Raw genomic sequence first — 22,001 nt, forward strand, 5'->3', positions numbered from 1 at the left:
TAACAGCCAGGCACATAGAGGAACTGCAGTGTAAAACCTCCCTCCACCCTCCCCCGAATTTAAAAAGAACCAGTTATAGAGGTAGGCTTTATGCAAGAAGAGAGTGCTGGAGATGGCAGCAGTGTGTCCAGTGATAAAAGAAAGCTTTGTCTAGTACAGGTTTGGCAGGTAAAATGGGAATGCTCCTCTCATCAGCTCTGTTTCCAGGAAAAAAAATTAGTAGTGGCAGACATAAAGGGCCTGATTCATCTCTCACTTATGCCAGTGTAGATCAGTTTTACACTGGTACAGGTGGGAAAGTGAGAGGAGAATCAGGATCTATATGTGTACATTAACTCTTTTGATTGTGATGTATGCAGCGAGGGACCTTCCTTCTCATTGCCTATAAATTAGCTAATATTCTTCACAAAGGGACCTCTCAGCTAGTAAAGAGTCAATGTAACTGTTATTAGTCCATCACCCAGGGGTTCTTTAAGCTCTTTCTATAGATATAGAGGATTCTCTTTAATATTAATGCTTAGGACAGAGGGGGAAGTCCTCCATGAAAAACATTACTTCCAGGAATTCAGAGCAATCCGATTTGTCTGTTCTTCCCCCAAGTTCCCCAAAGCAGTTTTCTAGGATGCATAGTTCAAGTCACCCTAAAAAGTCTTAGTCTAATATGGTAATCTTCTTTGGAAAGGGACCTTGTCTACTCCACATTCTGTACAGCACTGAGCATAATGCCAGAGTGCCCACTTTGCTAGATTTTATTTTTGCATATACTCATTAGCTTTACTTAAGTTTTCTCATGTCCTTAGTTTTTCAGATACAATTCTTCCCCCCGCCTCTTCACAACTTGCAACACGGAGCTAACTCTATCCTTTTTGTTTTCACTGTGGATTGTAAACATTTCTGGAATCCCTATGGAGTCCCCCAGAGCTGCGTGGGTTGGAGATTCCCATTCCCACAGTGGCAGCATGAGAGGCTGTGTTGTCATGCAAGGGAAAGAATGCTTGTATAATCGTCTTATTTTTAATTTTAGGCATTGTGCCAGCAGTTGGTGTTATCTTAACCCTTTGTAACAGGCAGATGTTCACTTTGAAAGCACAATGGTAAACTGGTGACCATAGAATTCTCTGTTCTCAGATGTCTAGTCCAGAACTCAGCAAAGTTGCAACCAGCAAATGCTAGTTCCAGATCTTACGTTCTGACTCTGTTGCTTTGTTAGGACCAGATCCTGAGTGTTTTGCCATTGACCTCAAGGAGAGCTGGAGGAGCAGGCTGTTCATAAGCAAATATTAAAAATAAGTGGTTTACCACTTATTGGAGGTGCAACAATCCAAGAAGACTCTAGTGATAAAGATTATAGTCGCTAGCTACAGTAAAATATTTTATCAACGTGCATTTTCCTAAAGGAAAACACTTCTTCTCCTTTATTTCATGAACATGTCTTGTGGATCATAATTATCTGACATATCATAACTCATTACATGTCAAACTTTGACGGCCAAATTCATCATGGGTGTGACTCCATTGAAGTCAAAATAGAGGATCCAATGGAGTTATATCAGGAATGAACTTGCCTCAAGACCTCAATCTTACCCTCAAATATATGAGGGCAGTAGCTCTGGCTAGAACCCTGGTAAATAAAAGATGAAAGAAATAAATAGCTGGTGACATCATCTTCTGAAGATTGAGGAAGGGGGCAACCATGTCCAGGAGATAGCAGGAAACCACTACACCCCAAAAGATTTTAAGTAGGTGGATCCTAGAGTCTGGAGGAAAATATTTCTTTGAAAATTTGGGTTTGTGAACATGAATCTCCATGCAATCTTGCAGGGATCAATCCCTCAAAAAACACAATGCAGTTCAGTTTGCAAACACCATTGTGAACGAAACCCTGCAGGGTTTAAACAGACCTAGTTTATATCTGACCCTCTAAAATTCACATGACATAGGATCACATGAGTTAGAGGTGAGGAATGGGATCACTTAATCCATTCCCTTTCAAGGGTGGAGATGTCAGTTAACAGTACTCTAGATCAAGGCCGAAAAGCTATCTTCATGGCCGAATTACTTTCATTAGAACAGCAATTGGCTTCACATTTTTTTACTCAATTCAACTTTAGGTTGGATAAACTGAAAGACTAAAAATTCTTCTGTGGTTCAAAAACACAAAGTGATTCTGAAAATCTAACTTGTGTCTTCCAGCGTGTGAACAAAGAAAACAAATATAAATTTAAAAAAATATTCTACAGTTCTTTAGGGCCCTGATCCAAAGCTCACTGAAATCCTTGGGAATTGTTCCACTGACTTCAATGGATTTTGCATCAGGCCTTATGTTACAACTTATGTTTTAAAATTAATTCTAAATTAGTGTCCAAACAGTGTTGGTATTCTTTTTGTTGCCAAAAGCTGCACAATGGATCTTTTAAACAACTCTCTTAAAATGCTCAGAAATTCAGATGAAGTGACTCACAATGCTGAACAAATAAGGCACAACCATGCCTACTTGTGCCTCTCCAGCTCTCTCTAAGACAATACAATATTTTTTCTATATTTGGTGACAAAGAAAAATATTTTAATTATAATTGTTGATTGGCTGGAAGATGAAAAAAGTCTGATTGTTGGTGACTGATTAAAGTGCATTTTCTTGGGCAGTGGTTGGTTATAAACCTAGAGAACATTACTGAGAAATGTGAAACATATTGCATAAGAAATGGGATTAGTATTTCTATGGAATTAGTACCCACTTTCTTTAATAAAGCTGAGGTCACCTGGAAGTCCTATCCCACTGAGAAGTTTATCAGCTTGAATTGTAGTATAAAGGCAGGAGGAGCTAATCAACAAATTTGTTTTATGAAATTTGCTTCTCCTTTGACTTACAGAATATACAATTAGTTATGTGCCAACAATATGCTCAATGCATTAGAAGACACAAAAATAAAGCAAGTTCCTGCCTCAAGGAATTAACAGTCTAAAACACAGACTCAAAAAATATAGAGATGGTCCTGACACAAAACACCCACATCTAACTAAACCCTCACGTTTCACAGAACCAAATCCGACATCCCACAACCTCAGACCAGCTCAGTCCAGAACTCTGAAGTTTGCATCCCTTTCTTATTGACATGGAACAAATGTTTTCCTTTAAATATAGCAACCAACACTTGCACCTAACCTTTTCAAACAATATCAAGAAATTACATCTCTTACTATCTCTCTTAATATTTTGGTTGAGATCCAAGCATCACTTACCACAATGAGTCAACAGAATTTACTCAGTGGATTTATACAAGATTCTATCTCCTGCTAACACGGTAAGTCAACAAAACAAATGCTGCATCAATGTGGCCATTGAAATTCTTAGCACTTTATTAAAAGCCCCAAATAAAATGTCATTCACTTGCTTTCTTTGGTGTAAAGTATCAGAGGGGTAGCCGTGTTAGTCTGGATCTGTAAAAAGCGACAGAGTCCTGTGGCACCTTATAGACTAACAGACATAGTGGAGCATAAGCTTTTGTGGGTGAATACCCACTTCATTGGATACATGTAGTAGGCCACTACATGCGTCTGACGAAGTGGGTATTCACCCACAAAAGTGTATGCTCCAATATGTCTGTTAGTCTATAAGGTGCCACAGGACTTTTTGTTGCTTTTTGCTTTCTTTGTGTTTAGGAGAATCTGGATTGTGTTAATTAATTAAAATTAATGGAAACTTATTGTGCAGGAGGATTGCATGGTCAGCTGATGTTTCTTGAGTGTTTTTGTTTACTTTTCATTGACTCCATTTGCTCTCTATTCTTGGAGTAGAAGGCCAAGCCTAATTTGTTAAAGCAGTGATTATTTTTGCCTGAACTGCTCTTGAAAAACCAGATGTCTTTGTGAGCGAACTAAGACAAAAAAGGTTGGAGCTAGCAAAACTACAGACTGCTTCTTTTGCCTCTTCCACCCCCCAAATAATTATCCAACCCAGATAGAAGATCCCATGACTACTCCCTTTTGATGTGTGCACATCCTGAGGTTCCATTAAGATTCCTTTGGTTTTCTATTACAGACTTACTTCTTGGAGGCTACACAGAAGAAATGGGTTTCCAGAATAAATCTGGATGAAGAGAGGGTGGTTGATTGATGAACTAGGGTAAGGAGGTCATTCCGTATATAAGGGTCAGATGACCATAACCTCCTTGAAACCCTTGTGACCCACCACAATTCCAGCATTAAGGAGCAGCAGGACCCTATCCGTGGGCCTGAACTCTCTCATCTGGACCCCTGTTGTAGGCTCATTCTTGGTCCTCATGGGTCTGCAGCAAGTTTTCCCAGGGAAAATGCCCCTAACGTCTCCAAATCCTCTTGCAAGCAGATTATGTATTGGACCACTCTGTGTTTAAGGGGTGGCTGCTCATCTCACATCCCCTGGAGAAGGTCTAGCACCCCATGGGGTAGTCTCCCATACAGAAGCTCAAATGTTGAGGACCCCATGGAAGCTTGAGGCACCTCATGGATAGTAGACAGGAGGGGGAGCAACTGATCCCAATGTCATGTGTCCTAGGCGATGAACTTCCTCAACATCCCTTTTAGGGATTTATTGAAGCACTCCACTAGCCTGTCCATCTGAGGGTGATAGACTGACATCTTTAAGGTTTTAATCTTTAAGAGATCACATAGCTCTTTTGTCAATTTTGATGTCATGTTGCTCCCCTGATTGGTTAAGATCTCCTTTGGTACCCTGACCCGGGTGAATAGCTTCAGCAGCTCGGGGATGATGTGAGTGGCTGTGCTAGCTCAAAGAGGGATGTCCTCGACATAGTCCACTATCATTCAGTGTGCTGGTACCCAGTTGTCATCTTCTCGAGCAGTCCCGCCAGACCCAGGCCGATTCTTTTGAAGTTGGTCCTAATCACTGGGAGGGTGACGAGCGGGGCTTTCAGGAGTATTGTGGACCTGGTCGGGTGGCACTCGGGGTATGACACACAATAATCCTTGACTTCTCCATGTATCCCCAGCCAGTAAAACCTAAGGGTTACCTAGTTGAAGGTTTTCTCTTGCCTAATCTGACCCACACAGGGTATTGTATGTGCCAGCTCTAGCACCCGTATTTCTCCTGTTTGGGCATTCTTGGCCATCCAGTACATTCTCTCCTCTCATAGCTCAAAGTGAGAACATAGTTGCAGCAGCCATGGGTCTGCCACTTCCCACTTCACGCCTGTGAGGTGCTCATATGCCCGTCTCAGAGTCAGGTCCTCCTTCTGCACACTTATAAAATCTATTTTGGACATCAGCAAATCCCAGTCTTGAGATTTGCGGGCCTTCTGCCTCCCTGGTAGTGGTTCCGGTTGTGACAGGCTCTCTTTGGGGTCCTCTTTATCCCTGACTCAAGCTAGGTTTCCTGACCCCAGGGCTTTGGGGGTCCCTCCCTGGGGGTCTTCTTCCCTCAGCAGGTCATTATCCCAGGATTTTATAATCTTCTTAAAATCTTCCATGTCTTGACCCAGAATCACTGCGTAAGCTAGTGCAGAGGCTACCCCGACCCACACTTTCCTCGAGTGTTCACCTATCATGAGCTGCACTTCCCTAGTGGGGTATGGGCGTATATCTCCATGGACATACTGTAGATAGATGGTGTGTAGGTTGTCTCCCAGCCTGGCTAGGTGTACTCGGGCCATTGTCTGGCTACACCCAGAGCCTATCAACGCCAGCACAGCCACCCCATTAACCTGCACAGGAATTACCATTTTGTCTGGCCCTTTCTTTCTGGCTTGGGTATCGGCCATCCAGACCTGCCCATAGGAGCAGTCCATGTAGAGGAACTCTTGACAGAAATGGCCTGGCCTTTCACACAAGAAGCAGGGTTTGGTCAGGGGGCTCACTCTATCCCTTCCCAGCATTGGCGGTGGGGTGTCCCCATGGATTCCCCCATCAGGGCTGGGTTTCTCCTTGGGGTGCTTGGCCCCTTGGGCCCAGACTCCCAGGGTCCCATCCAAGCTGTGGCTGGGTTGCAGGTCAGGGTAGAATCCTGAGTTCACTGAGGCATGCTCTCCTCAGTAGTCTCTGGATCCCCGGGGCAGGGAGATCCTGTGTCTAGGGCCTTCTGGTCACCGCCCAGCACTTGTGGTGCCACCTGCCCCCAGAAAGTTTTCCACCAACCTAATTGCATCAGCCAAGGCCCTACTGGTGTCATAACACCCATTCCCAGCTGCTGGCGAGCAGAATCTGTGTAAATTGCTTCAACTCTACTTGTTCGGTGATCTGCTCCCCAGTTTGCTTTTCGAGTTGAAATCACCTCCAGCAGTGTTCCTTAAGGTGCTGGGCCATAGCCTGCAGACGGGCACCCTGGGGAAATCTTTCCTGGTAGAAACATTGCCAGTGGATTTTGGTGGTGATATCAAAAACATGTGAGATGGCTGCCTTGACGCTGGTATAGTCTTGGGCCTCCACCACGTCAGGGCTGTGGTAAGGAACTTGGGCTGGTCCTCATGGGCGCCAACTTATATGGGCTCCTGGGGCTAAAGTCCTAGGAATATTCAAAGTCAGGGGCTCTGCTCCACCAATATTTGGAGCTAGGTTTCTCCCCTTTAAATCCCAGCCGCGGCCGGGAATTAAAAGGCTCTGGGTTGCCCACAGCCGTGGGGAGCCCAGAGCCCTTTAAATCTCAGCCGCGGCCGGGAATCAGAGGGCTCTGGGCTGCCCGCAGCGGCGGGGAGCCCAGAGCCCTTTAAATCCCAGCTGCGGCCAGGAATTAAAAGGCTCTGGGCTGCCTGCAGTGGCGGGGAGCCCAGAGCCCTTTAAATCTCAGCCGCGGCCGGGAATTAAAAGGCTCTGGGTTGCCCGCAGCGGTGGGGAGCCCAGAGCCCTTTAAATCTCAGCCGCGGCCAGGAGTCAGAAGGCTCTGGGTTGCCTGCAGCGGCGGGGAGCGTAGAGCCCTTTAAATCCCAGCCGCGGCGGGGAATTAATAGGCTCTGGGTTGCCCGCAGCCGTGGGGAGCTCAGAGCCCTTTAAATCTCAGCCGCGGCCAGGAATTAATAGGCTCTGGGTTGCCTGCAGAGATTCCAAGCCGTGGCTGGGATTTAAAGGGCTCACGGCTCCCCGCAGCTGCCGGCAGCCCAGGGCTGTTTCAATCCCGGCATGCAGCCGCTGTTTGCCCCCTCCCCAGACCTCTGCCCCAACTGCCCCCCAGGACCCCCACCCCCTATCTAACACAGCTGGTGGTCCTTATTACCTGATACCCCTCTCCTGGGACTGCTGCCCCTAACTGCCCCCCAGGACCCCACCCCCGATCTACATGCTGCTGCTCCTTGTCCCCCGATTGTGCCCTCCCAAGACCCCTGTTCCAACTCCCCCATCCCCGCTCTCCGCCTCCCTTCTCCTTGTCCCCAACTGCCCCCTCCTGAGACCCCCAGCTTTCCCCAGGACCCCATCCCCTACCTGTCCCCTGATAAACCCCTGGGACTCCCATGCCTATCCTACTGCTGCCTGTCCCCTGACTGCCCCCCTGAACCTCTGCCCCATCCAACCACCCCTGCTCCCTGTCCCTTGACTACCCCCTGGAATTCCCTACCCCTTCTCCAGCCCCCAGCCCCCTTACTGTGCCACTCAGACCAGCGTGTCTGGCTCCATGCAGCTCCAGACACATTGCTGCCATGCTCCCCCGTGGAGCCCACAGGCCCCCCCCGCCCAGCACCTGCCTTCCAGATTTGAACACCTCAACATTCAGGAGTGCTCAAGCTCAGTTTGGGCAGCTGTTACTTCATTTCACTCCCAAATCAAATATACTGATCCACTGTAACTTGCTGTAGAAAAAGCAGGATAAAATTGAGCAAGAAATGCTTATTAGCACTGGAATTGCTATTTTCAACAGCCATTGCCTTTTTGTTTGTTTAAGGAAGACAGTGATATTGCATTGGCAAATTCCCCATAGAAAGAAAGAGTGGAACAAAAGAATAATAAAGGCACCTCAACTTTTCCTCATTTATGGAGGACAGTCTTATAATATGCATCCAGATATCCTCCAATCACACAAGCTGAAAATTGTTCCACTTTACTGCACCTCTGTAACCATATGGGAACCAATCCTGTCTGTGTTTTGTGCACATACAAAATTCCTACTGAATGACCTGCCCTGGGAGCGTTACCAGTGACCCAGGGCTGGGGAGGCAGGAGGTGTGTGTGGGGGGGAGGCACTGGTGTGGGGGAGCCCAGGGCTGGGGCACTGGTGGGGAGGAAAGGGGGAAGCCCAGCGCTGGGGCGGCAGGGGGTGTGGGTCAGTGGGGGGAGAGCCCAGGATTGGGGCAGCAGGGGGAGCCCAGGGCTGGGACGGGGGGCAGACAAATTTTTTTTTGCTTGGGGCAGCAAAAGACCTAGAGCTGACACTGCCGGGTTCCCCCAGCTGCCGGAGCCCCGAGCCCTTTAATTTGACCCTGAGGGCTCCCAGCCACCTCTTCAGCTGGGAGCCTCCGGTTGATTCAAAATAAGGTATCACCTCCCCACTCCCAACCTTCCTCTCTCGGAGCAGACTGTCTCCAGGGAAAGAAGCTTACACCTTCCTGGGTCTGACCTCGGAGCATTCAGCATGCCCTTCCACATCATGCACTTTCCACAGTGAGTCTGCCCAGGCGGGTCCTGGGGCAGCCAGAGGTCCCTGCACTCCAACTCCGCAGTCAGATGTGACTCTCAGCCAGACAGTAAAACAGAAGGTTTATTAGATGACGGGAACACAGTTTAAACAGAGCTTGTTGGTACAGAAAACAGAACCCCTCTGTCAGGTCCATCTTGGGGGGGTGGGGAGGCCAGAACCAAGTTCTGGGTCTCTCCCCATTTTCCCAGACAGCTCCAAACTGACACTCCCTCCTCTGGCCTCTGTGTCTCTTCCGGACAAGGAGGCCACCTGATCTCTTTGTCCCCAACACCTTCAGTTGGCATCTTGCAGGGGAAACTGAGGCACCCACACAGTATTCAGAGAAAATATTAAGAACATTCCCACTTCATCACAACAGGTGCAACAAAATATAATACTGTATATTGAAATAGGCAAGTGCTGCTTCTGACTTTCCACTTTTAATTGACCGTTGTAATCTTGTGGCACTGACGCGTTGTAGCTTCATTTTATATCGGCTTCCAGGGCGGGAGCGGGGGGGCCCCACCATTTTGGGCCCCACCAAAAATTATACAAACCTGCCGCCTATGCTGGTCCTGTTAGGTACGGAGAAAGCAGGATAGTTCTGCGGGCCATTGAGCTACTGTAGTGACCCTCTCGAAAATGACCAGGAACACTTTTAAAAAAATAAACCCCTACCTTTCCTGTTTTGCCTAAAATGTCATTGTTCTTTTGTTTCAGAGTGGTTGCTGTGTTAGTCTGTATCAGCAAAAAGAACAAGGAGTACTTGTGGCACCTTAGAGACTAACAAATTTATTTGGGCATAAACTTTCGTGGGCTAAAACCCACTTCATTGGATGCATGCAGTGGAAAATATAGTAGGAAGATATACATACATAGAGAACATGAAAAAATGGGTGTTACCATACCAAGTATAACGAGACTTTTCATTAGTCTCGTTATAGTTGGTATGGCAACACCCATTTTTTCATGTTCTCTTTGTATATTAGTCTCATTATAGTTGGAATGGCAACACCCATTTTTTCATGTTCTCTGTGCATATATATCTTCCTACTGTATTTTCCACTGCATGCATCCGATGAAGTGGGTTTTAGCCCACGAAAGCTTATGCCCAAATAAATTTGTTAGTCTCTAAGGTGCCATAAGTACTCCTCGTTCTTATTGTTCTTTTGTGTATCTCTCCATTGTATAAGTCTAACTCTATGCTCCAAACCTTTGCATGTGCTGGGAGAATTAGGTTCTGTGACCAACAAAGGACTAAACAATTTCCAGGTTAGTACTGACAGCATAATTTAATGTATTTAAAAAGGGAAAGGGTAAATGTACTGTTGTTTCATGCAGGCTCTCACAGCAGGCTGGGAAGTGATTAGGGGAAATCATCAGCATGCCAGGAGAAGGAGGAGAGAGAGTCAGTTCAGTTTGGGGCTGCTGAGGTAGAGATCTGATGCTAGAATCACATAGAGTGAAAAGATCAGTGAACCAAGAAAGTATGCCACCTGATAATCTGAGTATAAAAGCACAAGATCTGTGAAGAGGAGAAAAAGCTTAAGCAACTTTCCTTCCAACTCCGTGTGCATCACTAATCTCTCACTACTGGATCCAACTGTACGGCACACTTAAATGACCCTTGACTCTTTCAGTTTCTTTTGCTGTGACATGCTTTTCAAAAGGAAATGCGCACCAGGCCGCATGGAGATTTTGCTGTTAGATTCACCTTCTCCAAAAAGTGAACATGCATGTGGATTACAAAACACTGAGAACCAGCTCCTCAGCTGATGTAAATCAGCACAACTTCTTTTAACATCTGTCCTTGAGAGGAGAGGGGACATGTGGGCAGGGTGAGGGCCCTATCAGTAGGCACAGGTCACCTCTGCCAGAGAGAGATTGTTTTGTTTCTTACTAGTCTTTGTGCCAATAGTGTACTGTCTCTTTAAAAGAGGCAGATTTGTTTTCACAAACTCAACAAGGCTTAAGAAAATCAACTGTGTGCTTTTGCTGAGGAAGGAAGGGAAAGTATAAGGAAAGTCAGCAACTTTAGAAGCTCAGTACTTGTGTTTGCTGTTGCATAGCCTGCAGCTCCTTAACAGGTATATTAGTTTTAAGCAGACTCAGGATGGCATTTACAGGTTTCATCTTACTTCTTGAGAATTTTCTGACAGCTTTTGGCCTGCATTACCTGTTGTAAGTTTCACTAATTCGGAGCTAGTGAAAAACCTGCTTTGATTGTTCTGGATAGCATTCTTTTTTCCCTTAAAGGGATCGCTAACATTTTGATTTTTTTCTTTATCACTATGGATTACATCCCTGCATTAAGAAAAAATGTGAGCAAATAGTAATGCCTACAAATGTCACCAGTTTCTGCTGGCAATAGATTGCAATTTAAGAGGCTCTTCTACATTTTACTTACACAGTTGTCTCAATGGCATATTTGTAATGCTGGATTCTGGGTTTGGGGTGTGGGGAATTGTCTTGATTAATTTCATTTATTTGGATAGATCTATGAACATGAAATACTGAATACATAAGTACTTTTGAAATTTATCTTGGATTTCCTTATCTAAATAACTTAATTTCAAGTTTTGAATACTCTTTTGTGAGAGGATCTAGGGATATTTTTGAATTCAGTTGCTATTAGAAATGGAAAATGTGAACTCTGTTATTTTTTTTTCTTACTTATAGACAGTTACATTAGTAATTCCAGTACTACTACCAATAACTGGGAGTCAAGCCACAAAACAGCTAAGAGTAAGATAACAAGTATTTAAAAGCCTTTTACATGTGAAAGGAATCTAAGGGTAGTAATAGAACATATAAATCTGTTATTTTGTTCTCTACAATTTAGGTATGCTTGTTCAGGAAAAGGATTTTCACTTTTATTCAATTTGAAACAATAGTACAAACTATTTTTCCTACATTTGAGAAAATAAACACGTCCAGCCTCTGCACAACCACCCACCAGCATTTTAAAGAGAATTAACATTAACTATGTTAATATTTATAATAATGTATTAATATTATTGATGATGTATTAACTTTGTCCCAGTGCACCTGATTAGGATTTCGAAAGTTAGACTCTGCTTTTTAATTGTGAGGTTTACCTTTTGCCATAGGAGAAAACACTGGATTACAGTTTCGTAAGGTTGCAACTATGAGGGGAATACTAAGCATACTATTAAATATGCAAAGGCAAACAGCTGATCTTCTAAGTACTTTCATAACAACAATGAAATGTCCTATGTCATATAACAAAAGAAATGAAACAGAAATAGTAATCTTCAATAGAAATGTTGTCCTTTCTGCTGAAAATAAGCAGCAGCATCAGTACAATTTCCAAAGCTATTTAAATTTTGCATTATGAAATAGTTCCCTTGCATTATCAGCCACATGTCATTTTGATGGGGGACTGGTGTGTCCACTGGTCTCAGAACTGACCTTATATGATATCTTCACTTAGGCCTTGATCTAAAGTCCATGGAAGTCAGTGAGAGTCTTTCCATTGACTCCCATGGACTTTGGCACAGGCCTTTACTCACTACCAAATTGTGTTCTCATAGTTTTATTTGAAAAAAGATTGATGGTACTGAATGGTTAAAGTTTGTCACACTGCTTCCCATGCCACTTCCCTGAAACCCTTAACTCCCTCTTCCTATGTCCTCCTCTTTAAGTAATTCTACAGCACTAGAAGGTCTGAATCATGGTCTTATTAACTTTTGTGGTGTTGGCCTAACAGCCTGTCAGGATGGGCATGGTCTTGCTAGATGCTACAGTTAATGGGTCTCTCCTTTTAAGTGATCTGTGTTGAAGAGGTAGCCAGTGTTCTTCCTTTGACTAATCTTTGCTCTGTGTCTAAATGTGAGCTTTGTACAGCTAACATCTATGCCCAATGCAGGCCCAAAGGCTAAAACTGAACCCCTAAATGTGATTTCCAAAGCAATGGTAACAGAAATTTCACTGATTCCAAAATCATCCTTTATGACCTGAATAGCTCAAATGGAAAATGTAAATCAGAAATTTAGCCAAAGTAAAATGTCCCAGTCTTCTCATCTATCTATCTATCTATCATTATACCTTTATACCAGAGCATGCACCCTAATCCCCAGCATGCACCCTAGTAAGGAACCACTCCAGGGTGCACCATAGGCCTGGGCACATGTTCTACTTATGAGCCTCTCCCAGACATTCACCTAACTACTCCTAGACATGCACCCTAATCCTATGCACACATCCCTGCTGGGCACACACCCCGCCCTAGCCCTGTGCACATATCCTGCTGAGTTGAGAGCTGGGCACCCTAATCCTGGACATGCACCTTGCTGATGAGCCAGTGCTGGGCACGCATTGTATTGAGGAGCCCCTCCTAGGCACACCTCCTGATCCTGGCCATGCACCCTGCTTGTTGGGCAGGCAGACAAGCTACTCTCTTCCCCCCAGTGCATGCTAGTGAGGTGCCCACCTCCCTGTCTCCTCCCAGCCCCAGGTGGGTTCTGCCAGCCCTGGGCAGGGCATGGCCATGCTGCCTTACCTGAGAAGTCTGTCAGAGCCTCGATTTCCTTGGTCCCCACTAGGAACACGCAGTACAGGAGATTGAGAAGCAGCCCGGGCTCTACCTGTCTCCGGCTTGGATGCTGCCCAGCATCCAGTTCACTCATGGTGCGGGGAGGAGGGGGGTCTTTGCAGCCCGGGGGAGTCACATGATGAACCCGGCCCCCAGCTGGCAGCGCATCCTCCCCAGCAGCCACCTCCCCGGCAAGCGCCCCGTCCTTCCCGGGACTAGAGCGCGCTGCCCCCAGCGCCAGCCGGGAGGAGGGAGCCGAGCGCCGCCGCCACCGAGCCCGCGCCTCCGCGCAGCTCCCCCCGAGAGGAAGTCCCAGCAATTCCTAGTCCCTGGCACAGCGCTTTGCTGCGCGCGTGTGTGCGTGTGTGAGGGGAAGGGACGAGCCCTTCCCCAGGGCACCGCTACCGTGAGAGCCTGCGGGAGTCAATCCCGAAGTGCCCCCCCCGCCCTTCTCTCCACCCCCGGCTGGGCATTTCTAGGGCCCGGCACCTCCCTCCGGATTCACACACATCGCTGCTTCCTAGCCACGGAGTGGCGGGCTCGGTAACACCCGTGCGCGGCGTCCCCGTCTGTCTGACAGGAGCCCCCCTGCCCGCGCACGCGTTACATCGCGTGGGTACATGTCCCCCTGGTGTCTTCACCAAGCTCAATCAAGCCTTCCCAGAACCCCGCCTTGGCGCTGGCACCGAAGCGGGCACCACACTTTTCTTCCTTCTCTACTTCAGACTTTTTGACACGATCATTAGCAAAGCAGAATCTGCCAAGTTCATTGGTCTAACCCAGCAGATCACTGCTTTTTAGCCTGTCTTATGGGTCTCTGAGGAAAACCCAACCAATCTACAGATTTCCTCCCAGGATCAAAACTCAGGATGGGAGGAATTCAGCTGAAATGTATCAGTTTTAAGAAACAATACCAAACACACGTATCAAAACAATCTTGTTTCCCTGATTTCTCTCCTAATTTAGATCCTTCTCTTAGCAAATATTGTATTGCTTCATTTAATATCCCGTTTCGCAGATGAGTCCCCCCTCCATTTTGTCCCATTAAAGTTTTAAATGAGCATCGGGAAAATATTAGGGGGACTGCAGTCTCTTTTGCAGGAATAAAAAAAACTAGTGGAAAGTAAGGGATCCAAAAACTGCCCTTACAATGTTCTGTACTGCCTTTAAATGTTCTTTCCAGTTCTTTTAAGCCCATCAGTAGGGAATTGCTGAAAATGGCTTAGTCTGTGTGCATCTCCTTTTGACATTATTGGGACTAATTAAGTAATAATTAAGCTAGGGAACTAGTTCCCCAGCCCCTTTAAGGCTTGCCACCATGAGGGCGAATAGAAACAATATTGGAAATATGATAAGGAAGCATCTGCAATCAACTCCCTGCACTGAGGTTGTGTTCAAAGATAAATATGAAAGTGGGAAGGCATGAGCATTTCACAGTTTGTAGCTTAGTATGCACAGTAACACTCTACAACTTATTTGTTAGATGACATTGATGAATATGTAATAGGAGATGGGACCAAACTAGCACTGCAGATCGTATTCCAATCCCACACCTCAATATTTGCAGTTCAGACCAGATCCAGATTGAATTTCCCAGCTCTGGCATCTCTCTGAAGTGGGCCAAACTGGAACATCTTTTCTGACCAGTTTGAACTTTGTCAGAGTTTGTATTTGGCTCTGAATACATATCCTAATTTCAGGCCCATCTCTAACAGAAAATTCTTTCTTTCTTTCGTTCTTTCATTCTTTCTTACACACATACAGAGTACACCAGTTGATTACCACATACATTATATTCATGCTTCCCTGGTCTTAGGCAGATAAAGGCCAATTAAATTTTGCATTAACCTATCTGTGGTTGTGAGCACTCCACTAATTTTTACTGAATTCAGCTAAATAAGATAAAAATATGTTAGTGGTAGCCATGCATGAAAGGCATTGATAGTGGTTGGTTCTGAAGCAACTACTTGTAACTGAACCAGTTCTCCTAATATGTTGTGGAATTTGCCTGACTCCCTACCTTTCTCTCAATTGACTGACTTACTCAACAACCTTGTCTACACTGGGATTTTTTCCCTAAAATGTTGCACTGGTTCAGCTCTGCTGCTGTTAGCAATGAAGGGAGTGATAAGATAGGCAAGGCACCAGCAGACACTGATGTTTTAAGTACCATATTTTTTATCCCTCTGCCTGTTAAGCCAGGTGCTTCAGCAATCATGAGTCCAATGTACACTCAGAGGGAGACATAAAAACTTCTAAAATGACCTAAAATAGCTTTTCTATATTTAACCATTCACATTTTTATGATTTAATATGTAGGGACCTTCCTGGGCTGGGAATCTTCCCTTTCCTATGAGATAAAGCTCACATTTCTATCCCTATAAGCAGGGCTTAAATTCAGCCGGAGCTGTCTGGAGTGGAGCTTCAGTAAATATTTTCAACCCACCTGGAGTTTTTATAGCATGTTGGGGGAAAGTATGGGGGGCCCCAGGAAATACTTTGAGAGTGTAAACCCTGCCTATAAAGTTATGAGAAAAAGGACCTTAAATCCATCAGTGGTTCAGGATTGAATCTGGTGCACACTAGCCCTCAGGCAGATGAAATTTTTGGGAGAAGATCCACATGATCTTGGGGAGAACATCCTCATTAATGATCTGGAGGATGGCATAGACTGCACCCTCAGCAAGTTTGCAGATGACACTAAACTGGGAAGAGTGGTAGATACACTAGAGGGTAGGGATAGGATACAGAGGGACCTAGACAAATTAGAGGATTGGGCCAAAAGAAATCTGATGAGGTTCAACAAGGACAAGTGCAGAGTCCTGCACTTAGAACGGAAGAATCCCATGCACTGCTACAGACTAGGGACCGAGTGGCTAGGCAGCAGTTCGGCAGAAAAGGACCTAGGGGTTACAGTGGACGAGAAGCTGGATATGAGTCAACAGTGTGCCCTTGTTGCCAAGAAAGCTAACGGCATTTTGGGCTGTATAAGTAGGGGCATTGCCAGCAGATCGAGGGATGTGATCATTCCCCTCTATTCGATATTGGTGAGGCCTCATCTGAAGTACTGTGTCCAGTTTTGGGCCCCACACTACAAGAAGGATGTCGAAAAATTGGAAAGAGTCCAGCGGAAGGCAACAAAAATGATTAGGGGGCTGGAGCACATGACTTATGAGGAGAGGCTGAGGGAACTGGGTTTGTTTAGTCTGCAGAAAAGAAGAATGAGGGGGGATTTGATAGCTGCTTTCAATTACCTGAAAGGGGGTTCCAAAGAGGATGGATCTAGACTGCTCTCAGTGGTAGTAGATGACAGAACAAGGAGCAATGGTCTCAAGTTGCAGTGGGGGAGGTTTAGGTTGGATATTAGGAAACACTATTTCACTAGGAGGGTGGTGAAGCACTGGAATGGGTTATCTTGGGAGATGGTGGAATCTCCTTCCTTAGAGGTTTTTAAGGTCAGGCTTGACAAAGCCTTGGCTGGGATGATTTAGTTGGGGATTGGTCCTGCTTTGAGCAGGGGGTTGGACTAGATGACCTCCTGAGGTCCCTTCCAACCCTGATATTCTATGATTCTATGTATGAGGGGAGAAGGAAACAATTCTCTGAAAGGTTGCTTTTTAAATATGGCAGCTGTTTGAAACTGCTAGGAGTTTGGAATATTGCAAGTGATCTCAGAGAAGATGGATGAGTGGGCAGAGGGCAAGGTGAGGTAGTCAAAGATGTATGATAACTTCATATCTATGTTATATGGCTGTGCAAGTTATCATATGGATATCACCACCAGATGTGTTTGGGGGAATCTATCTGCCTATCTATCTGTCTAGATAGACAGACAGATACAAATATAGATATATAAGCCCCAGGTCAGGAAAGCATCCCTATTCTGAAAAGCATTTTAGGACTTGAAGTCAATGGGACTTAAGCACATGCTTACAGTTAAGCATGTATTTAAGTGTCTGACTTTCCTGAATCAGGGCCATAGTTTGTTAGAGTTTACCTCTAACCTTTTTAGTAGGACTTCATTATTATGTTGGAGGAGTTCAGATACTGCATTGATGGCAATATAAAACCCTAACACAGATAGTTAGAAAGTAATATTTACAGAATGTATTTTCTCCTTTCACTTCTGGTAAACCCTTTGCCTATGAAAGCAGTTTTTGCCAGCTGACAATATCCACTAGTCAGAGGGAGAACACAGCTTATGTGTTTGTTTACACACTTCCCAAACCCATGATGCTGTAATCTAGACCCATACAAGTGGAATGACATCATCTTTTGCTTTCCTAAGTGCTTCCTTAGGAGCAGCAACACTTGAGTCTGTTTATTCCTGAGTACAGAAGTTAGCATCTGAGCTGGGTACTCTGTCTGCTCAAATCAGTTTACTTTCTTTTGCACTGAGGAGAACAGAAATAATTTCATAATGTCAGAAATGTGGAAAAATTGCTGTTTGTATGAAGTTACGATTGGAATGGCGAGGCAAGAAACATACCATACTATATCTATGTTTTACTCATTTTCTCTGAACCGCTGCCAATTTGAAATTCATATCACAGTTTCCTGTATGGAAACTCAAATAAAATTAGTGTTGTCAGTTAGAAAAGAAGCCATCAGTGTGGAATAATAGAAGAATCTTGAGTCAGTTAGTAAATATTAGACTATTAGTAAAAACTTCACAACCAGGCAGATTTATAGCACCATGACAGTGACACCATAGTTACTGCACTGGAGATATTTTAGTTCTAAAATCCCTATTTTCAGGCACATACAACTCTTCTCCCCTCAAAAAAATCTTTTCATGCTCGTTCTCAGCAGCAAAAGTGAGGGTTTTGAAATGTTTAGTAAAATTTTGTTTGGTTACTTTAGAAAATTCTGAGCATGAAAAATAAAAAAACCCAAGATTTTCCCACCACTTAGGACATTTTTAAACACTTTATTTTCTTGCACTCTGACACAAATGAAATCTACAAGAGAGTTCTAACAACTGGGCTGCCACAGTCCATTGGGTTTCTATGGCAATGAATGTCAGACCAGTTAAAATAAAGTAAGTGCTTGAAAATAATGACTATATGGTGGTTATTTAAAATAACGTGTCCCATATTTGCTCATTCAACCTCCATTTCTATGGAAACAAGAATAAAAAAGGTAACCAGTAAGGGAGAACTCTCTCTTGTATATTTCAGCTGTGGCTGTTTTCTGACTGCTCAAGCTCTACTTTTCATATAATATTAAAGACTGTAGGATCTAACAAGGTCTTCAAGTCTGCAACAGTTTGACTTTGAAAACAACAGGCCAAATCCTGCATGCTCTACTCAAGAAAAATTCTTATTGACTTCAGTGGATCTTGGCCCAGGGTGTTTAAAAGCAGGGGAAACATCTTACCATCCCCCTGCCACTCCTCCTTCACAGAAGTAATGATCTCTGATGTGATAGAAAAGACAAAGTTATCTAACACTGTGGTTTCCAATCTGTGATCCACAGACTCCTAGGGGTCTGCAAACTATGGCTAAGATTTCCGAAGGATCTGCATCTTTATTCAAAAATGTTTAGGGGCCCACAAATGAAAAAAGATTGAAAACCATTGATCTAAAAAGTTCTGCACTTTGTGGTTAAAGCAGTTCCCTGCACCGTCAGCTTCTTGCCCAGCTAATCATAACTTTCTAATGACCATGCCCACTCTGTAAGAAAGAAGTAAGACAGAACAGGGTGTGCATTCATATCAGTTAGTTAAACCAATCACCTTCTCTTTGGTTCCCCTCTAAATTCCATCTTTACTCCCTCATTGTAGGGAACCTCCCCACTTCCCATCATGCTGCCACTGTCATTGGCAGCTCTCCTGTAATCAGATATTTTTTCTGATAGCACTCACAGCATGCAAGGCACCACTGTCCCAAAGAGCTTACAATCTAAAAGAACAAAGCAAAACAAAAAGGAAGAAAGAAAGGGGTAAAACATAGATATAGAGAGGTCAACGTTTTGATTGTCCATATCTCAATAATTCAGAGCATTGATGGTGTAGATCGGGGATCGGCAACCTTTGGCACACGGCCTGCCAGGGGTAAGCCCCATGGTGGGCAGGGCTGGTTTGTTTACCTGCCACATCCGCAGGTTCGGCTGATCGCAGCTCCCACTGGCCACGTTCATCGCTCCACGCCAATGGGGGCTGCAGGAAGCGGCGGCCTGCAGATCCCTCAGCCTGTGCTGCTTCCAGCAGCCCCCATTGGCCTGGAGTGGCAAACTGTGGCCACTGGGAGCTGCGATCTGCCGAACCTGCGGATGTGGCAGGTAAACAAACCAGCCCTGCCCACCAGGGGGCTTACCCTGGCGGGCCGTGTGCCAAAGGTTGCCGATCCCTGGTGTAGATCATCCCCAATTGCTCCTCAGTCTAGCCATTATTAGTCAAATCATTTCTTGTGCCACAGTAGCAGTGGGCTTTCAGGAGGGATCAGAATGCAGGAGAGAATGTGATTTGAAGACCAGTTCTGGAAGGACATCAATAGGAGCTGCTGGTATCCATGAAAATGAAAATCAGCCTACATGTTGATGCTCATTTTGTCATTGCTTGTATTGATGCCTGCACTGATACTCTTTCCCTCTGGACTGCAAGGGTTCAATGATGAATTTGGAGGAAATAATCACTTTATACAGTCAAAGTGGCTAAAGCTTAATGGTAATTTAATCTTATTCTATTAAAATAAAGTGAGTGAGATTTTGGTATTTGTGTAAGCTACCCTTTTTCCTTTGTAACCTAACTACAGTGCAGAAGATGCCAGTGGGCAGAGGGGCTTATTCTATTAATTACAAGTGATTACAATTGATTCATCTTATACTGCTCCCCGCTCTTCCAGGTTTGCTCACTTTGTTTGTTGGTCCCCTGTCAGCTTCCTCTCCTATCTTGATCTTTCCCCCAGTTCCTGTTTTCTGAGCAAGCAGCCAATTCCCAAATCACTCTGAGTCCTGGCTTGAAAGCCTAGCATGTCCACTGCTGCTGACACCACAGCAGGTTGGTTGCTTTGATACTGATATAGCTCGAGTGTGACAGTGAGGAAGATAAACCCCCATAAGTTGTATTTTAAAATGCAGTCCTTTAGCTATTTAGAAAAGTGCTGCTCAATTTGAAACAGCTAAAAGACTGATTTTTTTTAAGATTAAACCAAGTGGTGGTTTACCTAAATTGCTGCAGCTGCTTATCCTTGTCAATAACAGAAAACGCAGCTTGGCTGCATTGGCTCAGCAGTGGAGACACATTAAGGATGTAATTGCAGGTTGGCACTCCCAAAGAGTGAGATTTACCCCAGTTCCTGAGCCCACACAAGGCCTTATGCACTTCTTAAGCCCTGTGTCAAGGCCAATGTTTTCAGAAATGACTTCTAACTGGGTGCAGGGCAGGGCTAAAATCATCTCAGGCATGATGCTCAGAAAGGCTGAGCAGCTACAGCTCTTCTTGGAATTGTAGGTGCTCAGTACCTCTGAAAATCTGCACCTAGGTGACTGATGTGGGCATCTGAAATTAGTGGGCACTTTTAAAAATATCAGCTTTAACATAGGGCTTGTGTGGGGCTTCTTCATGGGGGTGAATTTCACCCAGTATGCTACAGGAGCTGGAGAGCTTACCCATAAGTACAGATGGGAGTGGTGGAAAAGAGGATAGTGTAGGTGTGAGTGGAGAAAACCAGTAATGGAGGAACAAGAGAGGAGGTCTGGGTTGAAAACAACTCTTATAGTTAATAGGATCTGCCTTGCCTCCTTTGTCAGTAACTGCAGCAGCTGCTCAGGCACTCGGGGGAAAAGGATGACATGACTGGCACAGAAATCGAAAAATATTAGTGCTTTTGGTTTTTATTAGTTACTTTTAAATATTAAAAACCCCATTTTGGACAGAAATGTAACAATTTTTGTTTTCGGTACAATCATAATGCAACATCACATCTTCTATATATCTCACCCTTGGTTTAGCTCCCTATGTTTTATATCGACAGTATATCAAACCAGATCTTTCTGTAAAATGGGAGCGCAAAAGCAATAGCTCCCTTAGCAGAAGCGAGAGCAACTGAGAGGGAGTGTCAATGTAATAGAAATATATCCCTACAAGTGGTATGATAAAAAATAATAAATGCCTAGAACTAGAAAATTAAAAATTACCTAAGAACAACTGTCTTGTAAAAAAAGACCAAAGGTACATAGTTATAGTCTATATACAAACATTACTGTACTTTATTTGACAATCATTGTACAGTCATAAACCTTGCTCATTTCACTTTACACATGTAGTCCCCCAGAAGTCTATGACTGAACAAAGTAAGCAACATTTGGCTACATCTCTACTAAATATTAAGTTACTAAGGAGATCAGCATGAATTATGTCACTATCCCATGCACCAAACTCTCACGATTTCCACCTTTTTTAAGACTGAAGAAATAGGAAGTTCTTTCTTATATTTTTTTGTATTGTTTCAATGAAGGGATAATTTTTTTCCACTACACTCCATCCCAGCATCTATAATAAATCCTTTGGGCCTATTCCTGCAGTCCTTACACAGTCATAGTCCTACTGACTAAGCCACAGAGCCTTCAAACAAAAATATGCTTAACTTTAAGCACTAGAAGTGAGTGGGATTTACTGACATGACTGGAGTTAACCACAAGCCTAAGCGTCTGCAGGGTTTGGGCCTTAAACAGGAATTTTGACTACCTCAGCACTACAAGATCTAGCTCTTAATCATCACTCAAAAACCAGAACACTGGAAGAAGGTTACAATTATTTTAGTCAAAATCTTGGCACGTCAAACAGTCATGTGTAACTTGGCACATCAAACAGTCTCTACTTGTGTAAAATGTTGTTGTTTCATTGAA

General features: G+C 44.4%; 1 protein-coding gene across 1 annotated transcript in view; it reads right to left on the reverse strand.

The window, feature by feature from the left end:
* Window positions 1-13,634, reverse strand: part of EVA1C (eva-1 homolog C) — a 69,218-nt gene extending 55,584 nt beyond the window's left edge. Inside the window, exon 1 of the mRNA XM_039538976.1 lies at window positions 13,119-13,634. Within this exon, the coding sequence (XP_039394910.1) occupies window positions 13,119-13,245 (127 nt within the window). The 5' untranslated portion in view covers window positions 13,246-13,634. The remainder of the gene's footprint in view (window positions 1-13,118) is intronic.
* Between the last annotated feature and the right edge of the window lie 8,367 nt (window positions 13,635-22,001).

Source organism: Mauremys reevesii, linkage group 1, assembly GCF_016161935.1.
Source record: "Mauremys reevesii isolate NIE-2019 linkage group 1, ASM1616193v1, whole genome shotgun sequence".
Classification (NCBI taxonomy): domain Eukaryota; kingdom Metazoa; phylum Chordata; order Testudines; family Geoemydidae; genus Mauremys; species Mauremys reevesii.